Source organism: Xenopus laevis, chromosome 8L (genome assembly GCF_017654675.1).
Source record: "Xenopus laevis strain J_2021 chromosome 8L, Xenopus_laevis_v10.1, whole genome shotgun sequence".
In the NCBI taxonomy this organism is placed as follows: domain Eukaryota; kingdom Metazoa; phylum Chordata; class Amphibia; order Anura; family Pipidae; genus Xenopus; species Xenopus laevis.
Window position 1 is genome coordinate 34772153 of NC_054385.1, and position 25048 is coordinate 34797200.

General features: G+C 41.3%; 1 protein-coding gene across 5 annotated transcripts; it reads right to left on the reverse strand.

Moving 5' to 3' along the window:
• Nucleotides 1–13675: 13675 nt before the first annotated feature.
• On the reverse strand, nucleotides 13676–24537 carry rhog2.L (RHOG family member 2 L homeolog). Of its 5 annotated transcripts, none has more exons than XM_018229721.2 (2): nucleotides 24388–24537; nucleotides 13676–18895 (listed from the first exon to the last, which is right to left on the reverse strand). In XM_018229721.2, exon 2 carries the CDS (start codon nucleotides 18871–18873, stop codon nucleotides 18298–18300), a length of 576 nt encoding a protein of 191 aa, XP_018085210.1. In that variant the 5' UTR covers nucleotides 18874–18895; nucleotides 24388–24537; the 3' UTR covers nucleotides 13676–18297. The 5 variants fall into 5 exon arrangements, with proteins under 5 accessions (XP_018085210.1, XP_018085212.1, XP_018085211.1 ...); XM_018229723.2 differs by having other exon boundaries at nucleotides 13676–18889; nucleotides 24388–24533; XM_018229722.2 differs by having other exon boundaries at nucleotides 24291–24487.
• Nucleotides 24538–25048: the final 511 nt, after the last annotated feature.

Genomic DNA, 25048 nt, shown 5'->3' on the forward strand with positions numbered 1-25048 from the left:
CAGAGGAAGGCAAACCCATCTGAAGCCTCTCCAATTTGCCTCAGAGGGGGAAAAAATTCCTTCCTGACTCCAAAATGCTCAGACTAGTCCCTGGTTCAACTTAGTTGCCCTTCGCTGTACCCTCTCTAATACAATAATGTCCTGTTTGAGTGATGGAGACCAAAACTATACTGCATATTCTAGATGGGGCCTTACAAGTGCTCTATACAGTTGAAGAATGACCCCCTCCTCCCGTGACTCTATGCCCCTTTTAATACAGCTCAAGACCTTATTTGCCCTTGATGCTGCTGACTGGCATTGCTTGCTACAGCCAAGTTTATCATCTACAAGGACTCCAAGGTCCTTTTCCATAATGGATTTGCCTAGTGCAGTCCCATTAAGGGTATAAGTGGCTTGGATATTCTTACATCCCAGGTGCATGACTTTACTTTTATCAACATTGAATCTCATTTGCCACTTAGCTGCCCAGACTGCCAGTTTGGCAAGATCCTGTTGCAAGGATGCCACATCCTGGATGGAATTAATTGGGCTGGATAATTTTGTGTCATCTGCAAACACTGATACATTACTTAAAACACCCTCCCCTAAGTCATTAATGAACAAGTTAAATAAAAGTGGATCCAATACTGAGCCCTGAGGGATCCCACTAAGAACCTTACACCAAGTAGAGAATGTACCATTAACAACCACCCTCTGTACCCGATCCTGTAGAAAGTTTCCTATCCATGTGCAAACTACTTCATTAAGCCCAACAGACCTTAGTTTAGAAAGCAGTCATTTGTGGGGCACAGTATCAAACGCTTTGGCAAAATCCAAATAGATCACATCTACTGCCCCCCCACTGTCCAGAATCTTACTTACCTCATCATAAAAAGCAATCAAATTTGTCTGACATGACCTATCCTTCATAAAGCCATGCTGATTGATGCTTATAATGCCATACACTAGGACAACATTTTGAATGTGATCCCTTAACAAGCCTTCAAATAATTTGCCCACCACAGATGTCAAATTTACTGGCCTATAATTGCCAGGCTGAGATCGTAATCCCTTTTTAAATATTGGAATAACATCAGCTTTTCTCAAATCCATAGGCACCATACGAGATGAAAGTGAATCTGAGAAAATCAGAAATTGGGGCTGGTCTAAAACTGAACTAAGCTCTCTTAGAACCCGGGGGTGTATGCCATCAGGCCCTGGAGCCTTGTTTACATTAATTTTTATTAAAGCTTTATGAATCATATCCTGAGTCAGCCACTGAATCATATCCTGAGTCAGCCACTGACTAGATTGAGCTAAGCCATTAGTGCAGCTATAAAGTGAGCCTGGGAAGTCAGACTCCTCTATTGTATACACTGAAGAAAAGAACTGATTTAGCATATTTGCCTTTTCTGTATCTGTTACAACCATACTGGTACCATTATTTAATGGAGCAACACTCTCAACCTGCATCTTTTTACTATTAATATATTCAAAAAACTTTTTAGGGTTAGTTTTCACCTCCACCTCTATTGTTAGTTTTACCTCAACTTTTTCCGTTCTTAATGTTTTGAATAAATATAACTTGCAATCACTGTTTTCCCATGTTCCCCTGTTCTTTTAAAAGTGCTAAATCCAAGCTCCCTGTAGACTGGGTCAGCCAATTGAAATGATCAAAGAAATTGGAAATTGTCCTGCTTACTGGTGGAATGTGCTTTATCAGCAAGGCCAAATATATTGCATATGAAAAATGCTAGAGGGAAGAGGGCCCCTGCGCTCAATACATTCTATGAGAACTTGGCCCGCAGCCAAGAAAGAAGAATTATGCATGTTTTTGTTTAAAGAACTAACTGCAGGCAATATGCTTTCTGAGCATATTTTTTTAAAATATTTCCTTCAGGCTACAGCTCTACAAATGTATCGTAGCTAAAAGCATATTAAACATGCAAAATATATATTTAAACAATGATATGTATTTAATAGCTTTAACTAAAAGCACCTTACATGAACGTGGGGAAAACTTTATGTGACTGTGAGAGTTAATGACAGCCTATAAGAAGGGAAGATGACATTATTCTCCTACATTGCCCATGTGGGCCTCTTTGTGATGTTTCAGGTTCGTCCCCAAAGGAGGAGGTGGGTATACACGCAATATAATTGCTGTATGGCAATTGGACTAGGGCAGTTTGATCCAAAGACAATTTTAGCTCCATTCCTGCTATGGTAAAAACCTTGCTTCAGGCAGCAGCAAGGGCGTTTCTGCCATGAGGCAAGGTGAGTACCTTGCCTCAGGCGGCATTTCCCCAAAAGTTACAAGGGGCGGCAAAAAGCCACTTCTTGTAACTTTAAGAGCCGAATTTTAGCGCTCTCTGCGCTAGCGTTGCGGCCACACCTGGACCCCCGTCTGCGATTTTAAGGTAAGCATGACGGGTGGGGGGGGCGGCATATCAAATGCTGCCTCAGGTGACAAAACAGCCTGGAGCACGCCTGGGCAGCAGGGTGCAATGCATTACCAGGAATGGCAAAAAGCCACCTGTGCATGTTGGAATTAATTTGGCTCTTCTTGTAAAGAGATGTATTTGTGTAAGGTTGACCGCTTCAGGTGACAAGGGGCCACCAGCTGATAAGGAAGACCCACAAAAGGAAACCAACACAAATAATGGGACAATATACAAATGAGTTTAGCAAAAATTGCACATGCACACCTGGCCTCTCAATATCCACGTACAGGGCTTGGGATAGGAGGACAGCACCTCCACCAATCAATGAAAGGAAGTAATTCCAGCAACTGCTCAAGGGATTTAACCTGTGTTTAATGTCAAGTACAACAATTCGGGGGCATACCCCTCCGTACCACCCACCACAAACCATAAATGGGTTGCGATCAAGCATCCACCCCCCATCATGATCGCAACACATTTAAGGTTTGTGGTGGGTGGTACGGATCACCTGACGAAGGGGTACGCCTTTACATTAAACATGGGTTTAATCCCTTAAGCAGTTATGTGTGCTGGAGTTACTTCCTTACAATATACAAACTCCCTGCAGACCCCAGCAGCGCAAGGCTCTCTCTCTTGGGGGTAAATTTATCAAAGAGTGAAGTTCTGCCACTAGAGTGAAATTCCGCAGCTCTCAATTCATTTCTATGGGATTTTGAAAGGCGTATTTATCAATGGGTGAAGTGAAAGTTCACCCTTTGATAAATACGCCTATAAAAATCCTATAGAAATTAATGGAGAGTGGCGGAATTTCACTCTAGTGGCGGAACTTCACTCTCTGATAAATATACCCCCTGGAGTGATATCCTTCTCCTCCCCCAACAGCGACCTAACAACAGAACAATGGGAATGTAACCAGATCCCTAACACTGAATAGTAAAAACCAGGTCCCACTGCAACACATTCAGTTACATTGAGTAGGAGAATCAACAGCCTGCCAGAAAGCAGTTCCATTCTAAAGTGCTGGCTCTTTGACCAGGCAAAATGACCTGAGATGGCTGCCTACACACCAATATTACAACTAAAAAAAATACACTAATTGGTTCAGGAATTACATTTTATATGGTAGTGTGAATTATTTGCAGTGTATACATTGTAATTTAGCAATAAAAATGACATAAAAATCATAAAAAATATATAAATTCTGCATTAAATCTGCATGCAAGTAAGCATATGGCATATACATTTAAATTCCTGTTTATGCAGGACAGTCCCACTTTGCAGACCCCAAAAAAACATTCCCAGAGGTGGGCAGGGTTTTGGGAACATGTATGGGTGTGATTGAGGTGGCTCATAATTGTGGCTTTAAAACTTTCCACATTTGTAACTGGGAAAGTTGAGTGGCCCCCATGTAAATAGGAGCACCTCTGTAGCTATGATTTCATGACAGACATGACTTATTACACATATCAATATGTGGAGTAATCACAGCAAAGTACCTGCAAAGTTATTGCTTTCTTCTTTTATTCTTGACCAGCACAAAAAAAGTGAAATCCATAACAAACCTACTGTTGATTAAAGCAAGAGGTTTCCAGTGTCGGACTTGAGACCCAAGGCCCTACCAGAGGACCTTAGGGGCCAGCCGCCATCAACCACCCCTCCCCATGGCAACCACACCTGGTGGTCAAGTCTGAAGCTGAAGGTTGCTATGCATAACTGCACTGTTGCAATTCAGCAGCTATGATTTTATTTATGAGTCTTACTCATTTTAACACATATTTATAATGTGCCAACATATTCCATAGCACTGTACAATAAATGGGTGTATAGTGTATACGCTGAACATATGGATTAAAAAAAAAAAACCCAATAATCTATACTTTAGGGTAGAGAGAGCCCTGCCCAAAAGAGCTTGTATTTATGTTATTAAAACAAGTCTTTACAAGAAAGCCAAACTTTTCAAAAAATTACAAAACATCTTTAGGATTACATTTAATCCTTTGCATAGAGTTAGGGATAGAGATAGTTAGGGATATCAGGGCTCATTTATGGCTACAACTGCAGTTGCGAAAGTTGTATTTTGCCTACACTTTTTTTTTTTTTTTTGCTAGGAGGCACATAAAGACAATCTTATCTAAATAGTTCATCTAATAGCTTGCTGTACATTATAAGATCTCTCTTTTTTCAGATCTTTACCCTGATATGTGTATCTAAGGTGGGTGATATGGGCTTAATCTGATCGTAGGCCCTAGAGCCAAGTGATCGGATTACAATGGAAGAAATAGGAGCCATCGGACTCAGACTGGAGAATCAAACCTGCCTGATATACATTTTTGGCCCCACACATGGATAGACAAGCGGCCAAATCAGTCTAAAGCAGGGGCCCCCGACCGCCGGGTCGCAGACACTCCCGTACTGGGCCGTCGAGCCCATTGTGCAAAAACGAGGAACGCAAAAATTGGACGCAACCGTCCAAATTTGCTGCTGCCGCCTCCCGCTGACCCCATCCCCGACCCCCACCCCCCCCCTTCCAAAAAAGGTTGGGGACCCCTGGTTTAAAGGACCCAAGTCGGCAGCTTAAATCTGTATACCATGTATAGCCTATGAGTTAACTTTTAGTATGATGTAAAAAGTGATTTCCCGAGACAATTTGCAATTGGTTTTTCATTTTTTTTATTTGGTGTTTTTTGAGTTATTTAGCTTTTTCTTCAGCAGCCCTCCAGATGCTATTTCACCAATCATGTTTCTAGGGTCCACATTTCTCTAGTAAACATGCATTGATTTGAATAAGAGACTGGAATGTGAATAGGAGAGGACCTGAACAGAAAGATGAGTAATAAAATGTAGCAATAACAAAACATTTGTAGTGTTACAGAGCAACTGTTTTTTAGATGGGGTCAGCAACCCCCATTTGAAAGCTGGAAAGAGTCAGAAGAAAAAGGCAAATAATTCATAAACTATAAAAAAATAATGAAGACCAATTAAAAAGTTGCTTGGAATTGCCAATTGGAATTGGAACTTTTAACATACTAAAAGCTAACTTAAAGATGAACCACCCGTTTAAGATAGAAATCCAAATATCGTAAATATTGGACTGATATTCTTTTTGTAAGCAATATATCACCTGAAGTTGGACAGTTAGACTTGCTTCAACCTCTGCTCACTCACAAGGATGGCAAAGCTGGACAATATTTAATGAATCAAAGAGTTAATACAACATTAGTTCACCTATGGCTGCTTTTAGACTGTACAGAGATAAGAGATTCTTTAAATTATATCACTATAGTGCAAAGTCTAAATATATATATAGCATAGTATAAATATGAGAGAAAAGCTGCAGACAGATAAAGAAAGAGGATTATGAGAAGCACAACAGATACCAGCACTGTTTGTATCCAGATGTCAACATTCCAGAACAATGACTTGTTATATTTAGGTTTTTACGTTAAAAAATATATATAAAGGTTTTCCTTTTGAGAATGAATGGTGTGTACACAGGGAAGTAGAGAAATACTGAAAACAGTTAAGAAGGACATTGTAGCACTGAAATACTTCTAGGGAGTGTAGACTGTTATTACATAGTAACATAGCATAGTAACATAATACAAAAGGACACAAGTCCATTGAGTCCAACCTTTTATTTCTATATATAACCTGCCTAGTTGCTAGTTGATACAGAGAAAGACAAAAAAAAAAAAAAAATTATATATATATATATATATGAAGACTCTCCACTTTGTCTCAGAGGGGAAAAAAATTCTTTCCTGGGATTAGTGAGGCTGTAAACAAAAATTATATGGGATGATTCACTAACCTGTATAGACTTTCTACACCACATAAAAGGAAAAATGCTGGTACACAAACCCAGAAGCTGGACTCTGATATCAGTGAGATCTCTTTAGAGATTATCTATGGGCCCTTCTTGCTGTATGTTCCCGGAATATACTGTTTGTTCAAATTAATTGTTTGTCTAATTATTAATTTATTGCATTAGATCTGTCAGCAAGTAACCCTTGTTAAACAATTGTAGCCCAAAATCTGCTGCAGGGGGCTACAGGCCCGGACTGGCAATCTGTGGGTTCTGGCAAATGCCAGAGGGGGCTGCTGTACGGCTCCATAAAAGTTACCATATAGTGGGCTGGTAGGAGGCTGTTTGGGCTGGTAGGAGGCAGTTTGGGCCTCTGTGTACTTGGAATGACAGGGCCTATTTTGACTCCCAGTCCAGGCCTGGGCTACTGTCAGCTCTTCCCATTGCAGTTAGTAGGGAGCTGTAGAATTTCCTGGCAGTTTGATCACTACTCCCACATACCTCCCAACTGTCCCTTTTTTCGGAGGGACAGTCCCTCTTTTGACATCTCAACCCGCAGTCCCTCATTTGTACTGGAAAGTCCCTCTTTTCTCTGCACTGAATAGCCAGAAAAAGAAACAAAGTTTCTCACTTAATTGGCTTTTAGCAGAGAGCCCAGAACAGCTAACAGGTGCAAATAAGATACTTTGTAACAATTTTGAGACACAAAAACACAGTTTAGATAAGGAGGAATATTTTCAAACGTTCATAACCTGCCAAATTTTGTAAAACAAACATGGTAATTAGGGGATGTGGCCACAGAAAGGGGTGTGGTCAAAAAATTGCTGCGCTACGTGCGGAAAAAAATTTTTTTTGTCCCTCTTTTTACTTCCAAAATGTTGGGAGGTATGCTCCCAGAGAACTCGAGGGATCATTTACTAGAGATGTGCAGACCAACCCGGTTTCACTCGCGGGTCAGGTGGGGTGGGTTCAGGCTGACTTCAGCACACAGTTTGCAGCTCTCTTCACCCATGACCTTCTTGTGCCTGCTTCTTCTTCCGGCAGTCTGTGTATAGGTGTGCGCCTACACTGCTCTTTCGTGACAACAGAAATGGGCAGATCGGGAGTGGATTGAGAGCAGGTGGGTTAGGTTCAGGTGTGGATCGACTTTTTGTTTATCATTTACAGTATGTTGCTGAATGCAGTGTGCAAAATGCAAAAAAAAAAAAAAGATAGCAATTGGCCCAGGCCTGGAAATTATAGCAAGGCCACAAAAGCCCAGGCCTAGGGCGGCAACATTTTAGGGGCGGCATGCTCTCCAGCCAAATTCTAAGGAGCACTGGGGACACACAGCTCTTTTACTGCTGGACCCTGTGGCCTTGAGGAGCCCAAAGTGTTAATCCAGGCAAGAGAGGCAGGCTTGGGAGGCATATATGCTCCCCCTCCCTTAACTTGTACATCATTTAGACGTGTAAGTTAGGGAGCGACATGAGGAGCAAGCCACAGTGGGGCTGCACTCTGCTTCTCATCCCAATCATCATCATCATGTATTTATATAGAGCATGGCAATAAGTCTTTAAAGCCCATGGCATGATTTTTAGTGCTATTTAGGGGCCATTCATGTTTACCTGGGGCACAAGTGCTTGTTAGATGAACACTAAGGGTTAAGCTCATATGCCTGTGAAACATTACTGACTCATATTAAGCCACTGCACTGAAAAGTCATGCCATGGGCAATAATAGCATACTCTGATTATTATCTTTATTTCTAAAGATTTTTAAAATCTAAGGACCCAATCACATTCACACAAAACACTAGGGGGATTTTAGAAGGAGCCTGTATATTTTTTGAGAGTGGGGGAAGCTGGAAGAAAGCAAAGTAGAAATAGGGAGAACATTTAAAACACCTTGCAGATAGCTACCAGGTTAGACTTGAACCCAGCTTGCAAAGCAGAATTGCTAACCACTGAGCCACCATGCTGCCCCTAAGAGTGTTTTGTGCTGTAGTTGCTGCAAACTGCATTCAGGTGTGTTGCACCACATGGAGTATATGGTCCAAGTTAATGATGTGCGGGTCGACTTCTGCACAATATTTGAGGTCGCAGGCGGGCTACCATACTGTGCCGGCTTCTGCTTCTAAAAGCCACTATTTATGTATGTGTCTGCCCTGCACCCATTTGATGACTTCATTCGGATCAGGTGCGGGTCTATGAATAGAAGTGCCCGTAGGGTTTGGTCGGGTGCAGGTTAGGAGCTGGCCGGTGCGGGATGACTTTTTTCGATCGGCACATCACTAGCCCATGCATTACTGCCCTATAACCATAGAGACAGAAGCAATGCAGAATATTCTTGCAGGTAAAAAGCTATGGGGATAAAGTCATCCAGTTAGTAGGGGGTGGCACAAGGTTTGTTGGACCTTGCAGAACATAGTGAAATTCACCACACAGCACAAAACATTTGTGGGCTGAGGATTAGGAAATCTAACATATGAATCATATGCTGGTCATATAACCATATGCTCTGCAGACACCATGGAGATTTCAAGAGAAGTATAAACATGAGAGCATAGCTGCAGACAGTAAACAGAAGGAATACAAGTGACTATGAGACACAACAGATACAAGTACTGCTTTTTCACCAGGTATCAACATTTCAGAACATAAGTCATAATCATGAGCCGGGCAACCCCACATCCCAGGGCACCGCCATGTAGCAATGGTTCCATAGTTCTGTGAGATTTTCAGGGGAAAAAAACCCTGCGCAACTGCTGTACCCTCCCATTTAATTATATTTTAATGTTCCAGCATTATCTGCCTTTCTATTGTGCCTCTCTTCAACCTGTAAGACACGCACGTGAAAGTAGAAGCCGGAGCTGGAAACGACTTGTACAGACACAAGGAGGCACATGTATCAAGGGTTGAATTTCGAATTCATGTGAGTTTTTTTAAAACTCCCTTAAATTAGATTTCATTCCAAAATCGGATTGTAAAAACTCGAACTAATTTAAAGACCCGAAAAATCGAATTCAATCAAACTGTCAGGAAGGCTGCAAACATCTCCAAATTGCTCACTGGACCTCTCCCATTGACTTAAACAGCAATTTGGCAGGTTTTAGCTGGCAAATAGTTGAATATGAATTCTTAAAGGGCCAGATACATTTCGAAAATTGAATTTGAATTTTTTTAAAAAAAACTCGAGTTTGGATAATTGCCTAGTCGAATTTGACAGTTATGACCATAAGATTTTTTTTTCGAAAATTCTAATTTTCAATTCGACCCTTACTAAATTTGCCCCAAGGTGAAGAGGGATTACAAATATTTTGGAATCTTAAGAGTTAATATAACAGGTGTAAAAATGATGCAATTCTAGCAATGGTTCAAAAGGTGGTCAATCCCATATAGAATCCGACCTATTGGCCTGAGGGGCAAATGAACGGATACCTTATAAACCATAGTGTGGCTTTCTATTGTTCTGGTTTCTTCCAATCGACACCCAGCATGATCAGAACAACAGGAAGTCAAAAGGAACTTTGGCTCCTCTTTATGTCGATATACATTGATGGCATATGGGGCACTCTCTCGCCTATGGGAAATCATGAAGGCAACCCCCCCCTCCCCATGCCACCCTTATTTGTCGATGCACCACACACAGGCCGACATGATGAATTTTAGTTTGTGGGCAGGGCCTTCTTTACCTCTTATAAAACTGTAAAATTAATGTATATACCCATTTATTGTTCAGCTCTGCAGAATATGTTTTTAAATACCTTGGGCATTGGGCATAAACTTTTGGGCATTATTCAGACCAACTGGAATAAGACTTGTTGGATTACATAGTAAAAACTCACATCTGCTGTATTATATTGGTGTTTGATACTTACCTGTGAACTCAGTGTGGTCTGGTTTCTGCTAGAAGTAAACCAAAACTACCAACTATGAGGCCTGGCTATAGCAGAAAAGAATAGAGAACATGGAATGGGTGGAATATTAAGGAGGTATATACAGCAATGGAAGCAACAGGGAGCAGAGTTTGATTTTGACATGGCACACTTTAATACAAAATTTTTATGTGGTACCATGAGTGGTTTTTCCCAGACACTCCAAAAAATGCATACGGGAAAAATGCGGACTTCTGGTTAAAGGAACCCTAGGGTGTTATAAGAAACTTAGATTGTATGCTCTACTGAAGCAAGGACTGCTGTAAATAATCTCTGCAAAGGGCTGTCCTATTTAACTGACACCCGCATCAATTTTGTAGCACGCGTGCCGCAAATGGCACCAAAGCTCTGTGGAGAAGGGCGCCATAAACCAGGTACCACACTGGTCGCTCTAAAATGTAAGGGAGGGACTATAAGAGACTAATTCTTTTACCCTCATCTTATCCAGTCACACTGAAAGTATTGGCCATAAGAGTAATAATAGGTAGCTCTGTATACCTTTTACTCCCAATACAAGTGCTGCTGAATGGTATTGGGCCTACCAACAGCATGGTGTGCACTGATTTCACTTGCTGTGATTAAAGCAAGGAGGGAATTAGTGGCCTTTGAGCCTGGATGCCTTCTGTTCCTTGTGCAGGATCTAGGGCTGATGTGCTTTAGGTGATTCCACTTGCTGCACAACACAAGCAAGGAGGGAAAGACACCATGGGGCAAATTCACTAAAATTCACTTACTTCGCCAATTTACTAACGGGTGCTTGTGTAAATTCGCTAGCGAAGTGGACCTACTCTAGCGCCACTTTGCACCCTTACACCAGGCGAAGTTGCGCTATGGCGATGGGACATAACTACGCTAATTCACTAACTTGCACATTTTACTGAATGTTACCTCTTGCGCCAGACTTGCCTTCGCCACCTCAGACCAGGTGAAGTGCAAGAGTAGATAGGGATTGCTTCAAAAACAAGTTGGAAAAAAAAACGCTGGCGTCTTTTCCTTTTTTAAGGGTGATAGGCTGAAAAAGATTGTAAATTTTTTTGGGGGTACCCTCCTTCCCCCCTACATTTCCTAACATATGGCACCTAAACTATCCTGTGGGCACATGTATAGGGCAATATAACAACTCTATTTTATTTTATGAAGCTTTCCCAGGCTTGTGTAGTGTAATGTATTTGCTGCTACGTATACGTCCATTGTACTTTAACTTGGCGCCGTATGCAAATTAGGCATCGCTAGCGTAACTGCGCTTTCCTTGACGAAGTAACGCTAGCGCAACTTCGCTACCGTTCGCCTCCCTGAGCGCAACTTCGGATTTTAGTGAATTAGCGGCACCCTGGCGAAGTGCGGCGAAGCCTGTGCTAGCACAACTCCGCAGGTTAGTGAATTTGCCCCCATGCGTTGGAAGACAGCTCAGCATGTCTCCATTCTTGAAGGTAAAAATAGAAAACTAAAAGGAACAAAATAATTAAGAGGAAAAAAACTTTTCTGTCCTTCACCTCCAAGACAGGACAAAGAACTGGCAAGGGGAGGTGGAGCCAGAACTTATATACTAGGGGAAGGGCAGGCCTGGATTTGTGGAGAGGCCGCCACGGCCGGGACCTAGGGATGCAGGGTTTTAGGGGGCGGCATGCTACCCAACCACACCCATATTGGTTCAGAAACACTGGGGATGTTCAGGAGATGCAATCGTTTTAAAAATTTCCCGTGCGCCAATTCCCATTGCTCCGGTCCTGCAAATAAAAAGGAGGGGAGGGGGCAATGAATGACATCGGGCCTAAGGGCACTAGCTATGTAAATCCGGCCCTGGGGAGGGTCAATCTTATTCTTCTGTCCTTCCTCCATAGATGAGATGACATTAACCCACCACGTTTGCACTAACATGAGGGTCGAGAAATAACATTTGATAGGATAGATGGGATGACGGCTGTTTTCCGGGAATGTCACACAAAAAAAATTTTCAGCAAGAACTGTGACTCTATGATTAGTTAGTGCTAGGTACAGCAAGAAACGCGTAAGCCAATTAATGAATTTTGCCTGGGCTGGAGTGATCCTTCAAGTGCCTGCCAATCTTATTCACATGGCTTCCAGGGATGGTCAATACTTTTGCAAAACCCAAATAAATAAATGATGGCATCTGTCGTTCTTTCGATCAAAAGAAACAGGCTAGTCAGCCTTTTAAATGACAAACATGGGAGTTTCCACTGACTCATGGAGAAGGGGTGTGCACTGCACCCACACAGGGATTGTCCCTGAGATGAGCGAGGTTTCACTCCATTGTTTGGTGACTAAGTTAGGTATTGACAGTTATGAAAATTAATGGCACAGCTTTGTATCAAAAGAAACAGATCTTGTTTGCCGGGATTTTATTTATAGTGTGTGTGTGTGTGTGTCTGTCAGGCCCGGACTGGCAATCTGTGGGTTCTGGCAAATGCCAGAGGGGCTGCTTTAAGGTGCCATAGAAAGTCAGTATTTAGTGGGCTGGTGGGGGGCTGATTGGGCCTCTGTGTACCTGAAATGTCAGGGCCTATTGTGATTCTCAGTCCAGACCTGGTGTGAGAGTGTGAGTGTGTGATATTTATGCTGAAACATCTGTGTCATTATTTGGAGTTTCTATCTGCAGGGCTGGAGTGCAGGACAGCATGAATATGAAACAGCGAAGCCTTCACTGATCACAAGAGACTGGGTCGGACTTTGTTTGCTTAAAAAAATTAGGGATGCACAGAATCCGGGATTCGGTTTGGGACTGCTTTCTTTAAAAGGGTGGTTCACCTTTGAGTTGATTTTTAGTATGTTATAGAAATCTAAATTTAAGCAACTTTTCAATTGGCATTCATTTATTTTTAATAGTTTTTAAATTATTTGCAGCTTCTTCTAATGGTTTCTATGGTTGCTAGGATAATTTGGATGCTAGCAACCAGCTTGCTGAAATTGCAAACTGGAGAGCTGCTAAATAAAAAATTAAATAACTCAAAAAACACAAATAAAAACCAAATGCAAATTGTCTCTCGAATATCACTCTAAAAATGAATGTAAAGGTAAACAACCCCTTTAAACAGAATTTTTTCTGCACAGACGAGAAATTACTTTTGTATCAATTCGATTAAATGATCTTCCCATTTTGGTGTAATGGATACATTATAATCTGCAGAATGTTAAGACATTCTTGTTTTAGGCTTCCATTTGGATGGAAGCCTAAAAGAAGGAACACCCACCCAACCATTTTGTATAATAAAAGGACATTGCAGTTTATATTAATTAAAGGACAATAAAACCTAGGGGTGCATGGTGTAGCCCAGCTCCGGTGCATGTGCAGAATATCATATTTTACACTTTTACTATAAGGAGGTGCATGGACACAACAAAGGGATCCCTGGCTGAGACAATCTAACATGGAAGCAAAGAAAAATGCCCAAATAGAAGTAACACAAGGTCCTTCACAATAGCTTGACTATAGAAGACTTTAAAACGACACCGTTCCCTCATACATATATACATTCTGAGATTTATAATTCATCAAAAAAGAAGCACACTATAAAGTATATTTCCATAGCCATACAGTAGTCTTTGAATCTGTAGGATTTCATTTATTGGAGTAAATACTTGCTAGCTTAAAATCCGCACAGGTACCACAGATACACAATACTCATTCAAAAACAAACAATCCTAGTCAAACAGCGTCTAGTCACGTATACCTTGGCTCTGCAGGGAAGAGAATGGGAGTTTGGCAAATGTTTCAGGCCACCTTATAAAGGAGTCATTGTCCAGTGGTCTTTGGTAATGAACAAGGCAACAGGTGGTTTCTTTAGGAAGTACCATCATTTGTTATTAGACATTCATGAATTTACACAGACATCTTTCTCATAAAATATATAAAATATTGGCGCTGCTCCAACTGCTGCATCGATTTAAGCTAGGAAAGAAAAGGAGATCATACACAAAGGCGGAGAATCAAAGAGGCACTTCATCAAGTCCCCTAGGGGTCAGAGCTGTAAAATATTCAATCATTCTGTCAGCATATAAATGGCTTTACAGTTACTCGCAGCCTTTGTTCCCATGCTGTACTGATGGGCAGTGGGAGCATAAACAAATCATACTAGCAAACAGGAAGGATTATACGGCCTTAATATAGGCACCCTGCTTAGAGCAAGCGCTACTGCTTTCATAATTACACAGCAATATTGTTTATTTTAAGCTATCCTGTCAGTGGGACTCTGCAAAGGAGTCCTATTCCGTGGAGGTATGAGTGTTTTTAAGTGCACTTTCTGAGAGATGTGTTTGTTGGCCAGCTTAATCAAGAAATAGGGTCAACTTAACCAAAATTACAAGTTAGCAAACTCAAAACTGTTTTTAATATTGACACATATGTTCTCAAAACTTGTAAGAAGGATTGTGGCCTTGTCTACTTCCCAGCAAGGTCTTGCTCTGAAAGATTCACTACTGTGTTCTTCTGGGGGATTATTGGCCAGAAGTCTGATTACTATTGTCAACTGAGAATGCTGTATTTAAAGGGACACGGACACGTTCCTATAAAAATCCATAGCAACGTGTTAGTATCACTAAGGTGTTCCAGCACGATAAAAGGTGGTGGCTTTGGAGGACTTTTGCCTATCCAGATTTTCAGGCCACAACTCTTTAGTAATACTGCCATGTTCCATTGATCTTCACAGGAACTTGGCAGTATTTCTTTAAGATACTGAACTTATTGTACCGGAAGGGACATTCCACAAACCTAACAGAAATATAGTCCTTCAAAGTGGCCCACAGGAGCTCACCACCCTGGATCTTATTTGAGCACAAAGAATGCCCAGTGTGCTCAGGGCAGCTGTTGAGAAGCTAAGCTTAGGGGTCTTCAGATATCAAATCGAGATGAAAATTTATAGCATGAGTGTGTATATATGAGTTGTTCCCTAGACACAGGTAACCGACGGCAGCTAAGAGCATGTACTGTGAATCAGGTGCTGCTACTGGGGTCTAAAGGGCTTTGGCGTACTTGGGCTGGCTAAGAGCTCAAGAACGTGATATATAACTTTTCTAGCTTCTTTGTTAAGCATTAGTTCTCCTTTAAAACTGCATCACTTATGTTCAATGATTAACATATGTTCCTTAACTAACTTCACATATATCCCTGAATGTTACTAGTTGTGATTTTGTAATTATACAAACAAGTTCAGCCATTGATTCAATTTCCCTCTTTTACTAAAAAAAGAAAAAAAAAAGACTTTGCCCCAAGGCAAAAATCAACAGCAAACTAAAGATTTACCTTGTTATTTTTACAAGACTAGCGTCTTGAGTAGCTAGAGATTTATTTGCTCAATGATTGGTTTGCATTGCTAAGCTGTCACCGAGTTACACTTTAGTAAATCAGCCAAATTAATGAATTGTAAAAAAACTATTCTACAATTTGAGGTTGTTTCAATGCATTTATCCAGTAATGATAAAGGGACAATAGACCGTTTAGTTACTGATTATAAAGCTGAAAATAGATTTCCTTGCTGAGTAAAAACTTGGTACACCCATGTCGGAGACATGTTTGCTTCAGTTTAGAGTCTATGTAAAATATTTAAAGCCATATGGCAGCTCTCACATAATATAAATATGAAAATAAATAAGCCTTGTGCAATGAGTAACCTCTGCCTAGATGAACAGAATGTTTCCAGGAAAACAAAGTAAGTGTGGTATATTGTCTCTTTAACATGGCAGAAATAAAATGCTCATATATTTACAGTCAGTGAATGGGCTACTTTGTTGGATTTGTTTGTGCTAAAGCAGCAATAGAACTAAAACCTGACCCATCTGTAACCATGGCTTACTTCAGGATGCAGCTCACTTAAAAGAACCCTATCCTCTATGAAATTGGCTATGATGGGAATTAAAGGCTGTGCTAATGCATAGGCACCCGTGTTGAGAAGTAGCAAAATTGAATTATATTTAAAATTTTGGCAAGTCTATAAAAAGCAAAGCTGGGTAACCTATAGTACAAAGTCTGCTTCTTTCCCCCAACAGGCCCGGACTGGCAATCTGTGGGTTCTGGCAAATGCCAGAGGGGCTGCCGTAAGGTACCATAGACAGTCACTATTTAGTGGAAGACTATTTGGGCCTCTGAGTACTTGGAATGCCAGGGCCTGTTTTGACTACCAGTCCAGACCTGTTCCCCAATGCTGGCAAAGAGATAAAAGCAGCACATCTGGCTAGACAGCTAGAGAGGTGTTGCCTAACCGGAGGGTCTTCCAAAAACGGTGTATGGCTGCCAGCTTCCCCAAAATTTCAACTGAATTACTTGCAAATCAACATTATTATTCCCCCCCCCCCAAACAGGTGGTATACCTCATAATACTCCCTAGATAAAGTCCACAGCACTGGAATAGAAGATTGCACTTGAAGTGCTGTGTGGTCAACAGTAAGGGAGAGATTACAGGTATGGGGATCTATTTTCCAGAAAGCTTAGAAATGTGGCAATCATTTTCCATAGCATTGTATTTAAAACAATAATGCCACATTTCTAGGATGAGGTGGTTATTACTAGAGTAATTGGTACATTAACAACTTTACGCCCAAGGTACCACCCCGTTTGTTATACTGTTCAAGGAATTCCCTGCATCTACTGAAGCTGGGCATACGAACAGTACCAAGAATGGCAAAGTATTTCTGTACTACTTGTACCAGGGTGGTGCAGGCAATGTCTAGGAAACAGTGCAGTGCTCAGAGATTAAAGGAGAACTAAACCCCCAAACTAATGAAAACCCATAGTCCCCTCTCCCTGTTCCCCCCTGTACAGGCGTGTAAAAGCCCCTAAGTCTTTAATTACCCCTTGATGCAGAGTCAGTGCAGCAGAGCTCATGGGCACCATCTTCACCGCTTCGGGAGTCTTTGGGTCCCTTCGGCAATTTCCGTGGCTGTCGGCGCATGTGCCGTTGTTGGGGACCAGAAAATTACTACAACTGCACGTGCCACTTACTTACTGAAGGCTCCCGAATTGGTGAAGATGGCACACGTGAGCGCCGCTACACTGATTCTACATAAAGGGATAATTAAAGACTTAGGGGCATTTAGAGGTATTATAGCCTGTGCGGGGGGGGGGGGGGGATTATGGAGGGTAAGGGTTTTCATTAGTTTGGGGGTTCAGTTCTCCTTTAAGAACCCATGGCCTGTGTATTTTGAAAAGATGAGTGCCAGTCTGGGGTAAGTATCAGACTAGAATAACTGAGGGTAATCAGCACCCACAGTAATTCTACTTTTAGCCGACCTTTAATCGGTTTTAGTAACCTTAAGGTATGGAGCTCCACATTATGGAAAGATCCCTGGAAAACTCCAGGTACTGCTTATTCTGGCTAATAGAATCCCCACCTGTACAAATTTGTGACTTTGAGCTTCAGATCATGAGATTGACAGCATGGTAAACAGCATAAATAACTGTGCAATAAATAAACCTCTACCCCCCCCCCCCCACGACAGATATTTTGGATAGGCCTGCCTTTTCCCCAAAAGAAAACTGTTTCACAACCATTAAGCCCTGAGTTTTATGGCAACATGTAAGAAAAACAGGGTTTTGCTTATGTTTGGAACCAGGCTAAAAATGCCTTTCCCTTTGGTGGGAAAGTTACAGTGTTCTCTTTGTTAGCAATTTTAAGAGGGATCGAATCCAGCATGCAGTGAAAGCAGAATAGTTTTTTTTTTTTAGTCCAAAACGTCAGTCATTTATATTATAGCACAAGGCCTCTCAATTTCTGAAGCATATTCTGCAAATATAGAACATTTTCAAGATTGCACTGTTAAGCTTTAATAGTGGAAAAAGTAAAGAAATCAGTAAAAAATAATAGGAAGTGTTCCGCAGGGGGTCAATCTATGGAAGCAATACGATGAATAAAAAAAAAAAAATTACAAACAAGAAAGTCAGAAGTGCAAGGCCGGCATGTGTAAGCGCTCGGAGGTTATCCATGTACAGTACGACTTGTGTTCTGGTCAACCGCTGCCTCAGCCGCTACTTTACATTAGTTCGCCGGCACATTCGATGCCAGGAAAGCTAGAAGCGGCAGGTTCTTCTCCATGCAACCCACATCAATCATGAGCTGTTAGTGTAAGCTGAGGATAAAAGAGATATTACCCAAAATCTTGTGCTAAAAACTCATCTTTGTCGGCATTTGGATGGCCAGAGGTTACCACTATAGCAAGATGCACTTCTTTGGATTTTTCTTTGTCACAGGATATAAAACCGCGCGGACAGCTTCTTCGAAGACTTGCCTTACGCCTTGCTGGTGCAGAGCGGAGCACTCCATATACTTTACAGCACCTATCTGTTTAGCAAGCGATGAGCCTTGCTGGTTTGTTGTGGGTGCAAGGCTCTGCTCCTTTAACTTCTTTATAGTTTCTGTATCATTTCGAAGATCTTGCTTAGTACCTACAAGTAAAATTGGCACATTGGGGCAATGGTGGGAAACCTCCGGGTGCCATTTGTGCCGCACATTGGCGTAGGAAGATGGACTTCCGATAGAGAAGCAGATAATGAATACGTTGGTCTGGGGGTAAGATAGGGTGCGCAGGCGGTCATATTCTTCTTGGCCAGCTGTGTCCCATAAGTTAAGGCTAACCGTTCTGCCATCCACTGTCATCTGGGCACTGTAATTGTCAAATACAGTAGGAATATATTCTTCCGGAAAGGCATTGGTGGTATAACTGATAAGGAGGCAGGTTTTCCCAACTGCTCCATCACCAACAACAACACACTTTATTGTCTGCATTCTTCATGTAGTCAACCTGTACCTGACAGCAGTGAAAAGGGAGAATTAGTACACAGACTTGTCAAAAATAGTTATTACCAAGTAAATGTAAAGTTGCTAGGCACGGGCCTATACTGTCTGCCAACTCAGAGTGTCCCGCCATATCAGCCGCTTACAGGCCTGTGTATGGGGCCATAATCTTTAAGGAAACTATACCCCCAAAATGAATACTTGAGCAACAGATAGTTTATATCAAATTAAGTGACATATTAAAGAATCTTACCAAACTAGTACATATATATTTAAGAAAATATTGTCCTTTTACATCTCTTGCCTTGAACCACCATTTCGTGATGGTCTCTGTGCTGCCTCAGAGATCACCTGACCAGAAATACTACAACTCTAACTGTAACAGGAAGAAGCGTGGAAGCAAAAGACACAACTCTGTCTGTTAATTGGCTCATGTGACCTAACAAGTATAGTTTGTTTGGCATGTTTGTATGCACGATCCCAGGGGGCGGCCCTTATTTTTATTAAAATTTCCTATTTATGATTACTCAATGGCACATACTACTTAACAAGTATATTATTATGCAAATGGATTATTTACATAAAGCAGGGTTTTACATATGAGCTGTTTTATGCAATATATTTTTTATAGAGACCTAGACTGTTTAAAGGGTTTAGTTATTAAGGGTTTACCATCTATAACGTGGACTGGGCAAGGACCACGTGGAAGCAGTCCTCTGCTGACCTGTTTGCCCACAGGAGTTTCTTATCAGCTGCTATGTGTAGGCCACAAGCAAATAATATTCCATTCTTCTCTATGGGGAAGCATAAACAGGCCATTATGGTATTGTGTGGTTCTAAATAAAAACTCTTGTGATGGTCAAAATGTCACATGTGCCACAGCCCCCAGTATGCCAGTAACTGGATTTTCACGTTGGATATTCCAAAAGCAATCAATCTGCATAAACTCCTAGCTGCAACAGCCACCGCCCCAGGTCAGGGCTTGGGTTTAGATATGCAAATGAAGCACTCAATCACCAACCTTGTCTTTAAAATATGTTAATATAGTCTCCATGTGTAAAGGCTTTATATGCATATAGAAGCTATTGAGAAGTAATCTTAAAGGAACAGTAACACCAAAAACTGAAAGAGTTTCAAAGTAATAAAAATATAATGCCCTGCACTGGTATATCTGGTGTGTTTGCTTCAGAAACACTACTATAGTTCATATAAACAAGCTTCTGTATAGCCATGGGGACAGCCATTCAACCACAGGATACCCAGTAGATAACACATACATTCTGAATAATCTCATCAGTGATCCCCAACCAGTAGCTCATGAGCAACATCAACCTCTTGGATGTTGCTCCCAGTGGCCTCAAAGTAGGTGCTTATCTTTGAATTCCAGGCTTGGATGCAAGTTTTATTTTGTATAAAAACCAGGTGCACTGCCAAACAGAGCCGCAATCTAGGTTGACAATCCACATAGGGGCTACCATATGGCCAATCACAGCCCTTATTTGGCACCCCAAGAACATTTTTCATGCTAGTGTTGCTCACCAACTCCTTTTACTTCTGAACGTTGCTCACAAGATCAAAAGGTTGGGGATCCCTGCTATAGATACTATATCTGTTATCTGCTGTGTATCCTGTGCCTTTTCTCAGATTTGAATGGTTCCATGGTTACTGTTCCTTTAAGTTGGCCAGTTGCATGTTTTGCAATCTTTCACCGATATGCCCAACTTGAAATGAGCAATATTAGCTGATCCAAGCATTTCACACTGGGGCCAATAGTTGGATCATAACTGCTGCTAATGTAGACGGTCAGTACAAGGGCCACATTTAATCCAATGGGAAAATCAAACCTGACAGATTTTCAGACAGATATCGGACAAGCCCATTGGCTGGCACCATACATGGACTAATAAACTGCTGACTCTTCAGTCTGTATATGGCCCTTTTTTTTTTTGCATAGTACAGGTGGATTTGAGAAGGCAATTTAGACAAACATCAATAGAAGGGGACCATTTAATCTTAAAGTGAACTGATGATCAGTGACTATCAATACGTACAATATTCATGCGCTATAGTGACACTATATTACACATATGGTTGCCACACTACGCCTAGTGTTCTTGGGCTGGGATCCTGAATGTAACTCTTGCCTATAGAGAGATGTTTACACAGTATAACATGCATTCACAATTCAATACACACTGCTACATGGACAGGAATGAAAGAGTAACAATGGCAGACCACAGGAATGTGAGGCTGCCTTACCAGACAACAGAAAAATAATATTTTAGTCTGCTTACAGTAGTTATACAACATACAGCATGTACTAAACAAACTATTCTACTGTTTAAAATGAGCTCTCAGCTCTCGTAAATAATAATCCTGTGCTACTTTATAAACTTCTGTATACAGGACATAATCAAACGACAATGGTGGGGGGGGGGGTTTGTGCCGGTTTTCTCATTATTGTCTCATTACAATATTGTTACTGTATCTTTGCAATTTTGAATTGCAACTCCCTGCATGGCCCGACAGCCTTCAGTTTTGAGAATGCTGGGAGCTGTAGATCAGAGATAGGAAGTCTTTTAAAACCAGATTGCCTTGCACATAATTCTGTGGTTTTAGCTAACTGAGACATTTGATCTACACATTGTCTGTATCACTCACCGGCTTGTAAAACCCTCCATCTGATTCAGAGTGTTTGGGCTATGTACACACAGCAGTTTTTAACAGCGTAGGGCATGCAGTAGATTTTTTTTATATAACCTTTGAGCAGCACAAGAGTTAATTGAGCTAAGTCTGCCCTATGGGAGTGCCCATAAACCCTGAACACAGAGAGAAATGACCATGCCCAATTACTTCTGCATTCAGTTTCTAATCTTAGCTCCGGTGAAAAGACCCATAGGGCAGATTAAGATCAATTAACTCGTGCCTTGCCTTGAGGTAGAATGCATAAAACCCAATGTACTTCAAACAGGATTGTGTCTACAGAGGGTTAGGGCTTACATGTGGGTGGCTTTTAAGGAAGATTTGCATTCCAGTAAGGAGATATAATAATGTAGCGAGTGGTATTTTGAGACAATTTGCAATTGTTTTTCATTTTTTATTATTTGTGGTTTTTGAGTTATTAAGCTTTTTATTCAGCAGCGCTCAAGTTTGGTATTTAAGCAATCTGGTGGCTAGGGTCCAAATTACAATAATTGTCAATTGCCGCACCTCCTTTCCTCTCCTATGAAATTGGTATTGTGCGACCCTTTTTCAGAATTTCGAATTACATAGGGTCCAAATGACCCCAGCAACCATGTGTTGATTTAAATAAGATACTGGTATATGAAAAGGAGAGGCCTGAACAGAAAGATGAGCAATAGAAAGTAACGATAGCAATACATTTGTAGCCTTACAGAGCATTTGTTTTTTTAGATGGGGCCAGTGACCCTCATTTGAAAGCCGGAAAGAACCAGAAGAAGGCGTCAAATAATTCAAAAACGACAAAAAATTAAAAAATGAAGGTCAATTGAAAAGTTGCTTAGAATAAGCCATTGTATAACACAATGAAAGTTAATATGAAGGTGAACCACCCATTTAAAGGGGATGCATATCTTTAAAATAACATTTTCCTAGTGATGGGAAAAGGTAAGTCTAAGTTAAAGGGGTGGTTCACCTTTGAACTAACTTTTAATATGTTAAAGAATGGCCAATCCTAAGCAACTTTTCAATAGGTCTTCATTTTTTATAGTTTTTGAATTATTCTTCTGATTCTTTCCAGCTTTTGAATGGGGTGGGGGGGTCACTGACCCCATTTAAAAACAAATGCTCTGTAAGGCTACAGATGTATTGTTATTGCTACTTTTGTAAAAGTCAAAATAAAGTGCCACAGTCACATTGATCCACTGTTTGGAGCGTCGGGTGCATGCTGTAATCCTCTCTGCAGAGGTTAAATCCACACAAAATTAGTTGCTGCAGCAGCACTCCGATCATTGATATAAACTTTTATTTGCGTGGCAACGTTTTCGGCTATACCAGCCCTTTATCAAACCTCGATAAAGGGCTGGTATAGCCCGAAATATTGCTGTGTTTTTTGCACAAACAAAAAGTTTAAATCAATGATTTGATTACTCCTCTATGTGGACCCTCTCCTACTCATATTCCAGTCTTTTATTCAGACCAATGCATGGTTGCTAGGCTAATTTGCACCCTAGCAACCAGATTCCAAAGTGGAAAGATGCTCAAAGAAAAGCAAAAATTACGGAAAAACCCCAGATAATAATAAAAAAATGAAAACCAATTGCAATTCTTTCTCAGAACATCACTCTCTACATCATACTGAAAGTTAACTCAATTGTAAATGTAATTGGTATTGAAAGCAGCATCTCTATGTCCCTTTGTCTCTTGAAACAATGTAGCAGCAGCCGCCAGCCTTGCATGCCTCTTCACTGCTCTTGCTCTTTTTTTTTGCTACACTTTATCAAAAGTCAGAAGCAGAGGGGCTGAAAGCAGACAGTGACAGATACAGCTTTCACTTACCTTGAAACATTAATGGATACTGGAAATTGCTTAGAGTAACAATGAATCCCATTAGGGAAAAATGTTACTTTTGGAGTTTACATGCCCTTGAAACATATAAATAGTAATAATGGGGGATTTGTTCCAAAGCCAGAAGTAAAAATAGTAATAGTAAATGCATTGAAAGTCTTGGGCCAGGGGGTGACTCTTTGACAGACTGAGTCCCAGCTGAAACAAGCCAGTGACTAGAAATGAAGTCAAACAACATCTTCGTTTCACCACCAATGCCATTAACATCGGAGCCACATTATCCCCAAATTTACAGCAATACCCCCAAATATACAGCAATACCCCCAAATATACAGCAATACCCCCAAATATACAGCAATGCCCCCAAATATACAGCAATGCCCCCAAATATACAGCAATGCCCCCAAATATACAGCAATACCCCCAAATATACAGCAATGCCCCCAAATATACAGCAATGCCCCCAAATATACAGCAATGCCCCCAAATATACAGCAATGCCCCCAAATATACAGCAATGCCCCCAAATATACAGCAATACCCCCAAATATACAGCAATGCCCCCAAATATACAGCAATACCACCAAATATACAGCAATACCCCCAAATATACAGCAATACCCCCAAATATACAGCAATAACCCCAAATATACAGCAATAACCCCAAAATCATCCAACGTTGACAGAAGCTCAGCGGATTCTCCCTCCTCACATCAACCACGCCCATCCCTTCTAGAACTCCCCGATTAACCCCCCAATATGCGGGGATAATGGTACCGTCCTCAGACACTCCTTCTGACCAAAAGTGCCCCCCCACAATACATCGCCCCTAAATGTACTCAACATAAAACTGATTTTTGATACACAACTCTAGTTCCTACCTAGGCAGCTCACAGAGCGCTTCTCCCTACACCACAACTGCACTTGGGGGGACAAACACGCTCATAATATACGAGACCCCTCCAAAGTCAATCTCACCGTCTCTCAGGCACTTCCTGGTCCCACTCGCGCCGCTTCACTTCCTGCACCGGCCCTAAACAGTTCCTATAATCCTACATCCGGGTACAGGGCTCCAGCCACACCTGCCGCAAAGATCCCATGGAAATGTAGTTCACAGCGCGCACGCCCGGTGCATTGTGGGTACAGCTTGCTGGTCCTATCGATGAAGGCCGCCAGATGGCGCGCTAACTCCGTTGAAATGTTTATATTGTCGCAGAGAGAAGGAACCTGGATATGGTGTTTTTTTTTTTTAAAGTTTTAACTGTTTTATGGTGTTTTTTCATGCTAAATAAACTAGTACCAATGGTGTGTGTGTGGACTAATGGAATGTCTCTATGGAGGAACTCGGCAACTATAGGGAAAGGGGGCGGAAGATCAAACGATATCCAGTTTCAATGTGTCTGTGAAAGTTATTCCTAAATGTATGGAGAGCCTTAAAATTCATACCTCCCTACTGTCCCTTTTTCGGAGGGACAGTCCCTCTTTTGACAGCTCAACCCGTAGTCCCTCATTTGTACTGGAAAGTCCCTCTTTTCTCTGCACTGAACAGCCAGAAAAAGAAACAAAGCTTCTCACTTAATTGGCTTTTAGCAGAGAGCCCAGAACAGCTAACAGGTGCAAATAAGATACTTTGTAACAA

Coding starts and splice junctions, on each gene's coding strand:
- rhog2.L (XM_018229721.2), bottom strand. CDS start 18,873: ATGCAGACAATAAAGTGTGTTGTTGTTGGTGATGGAGCAGTTGGGAAA.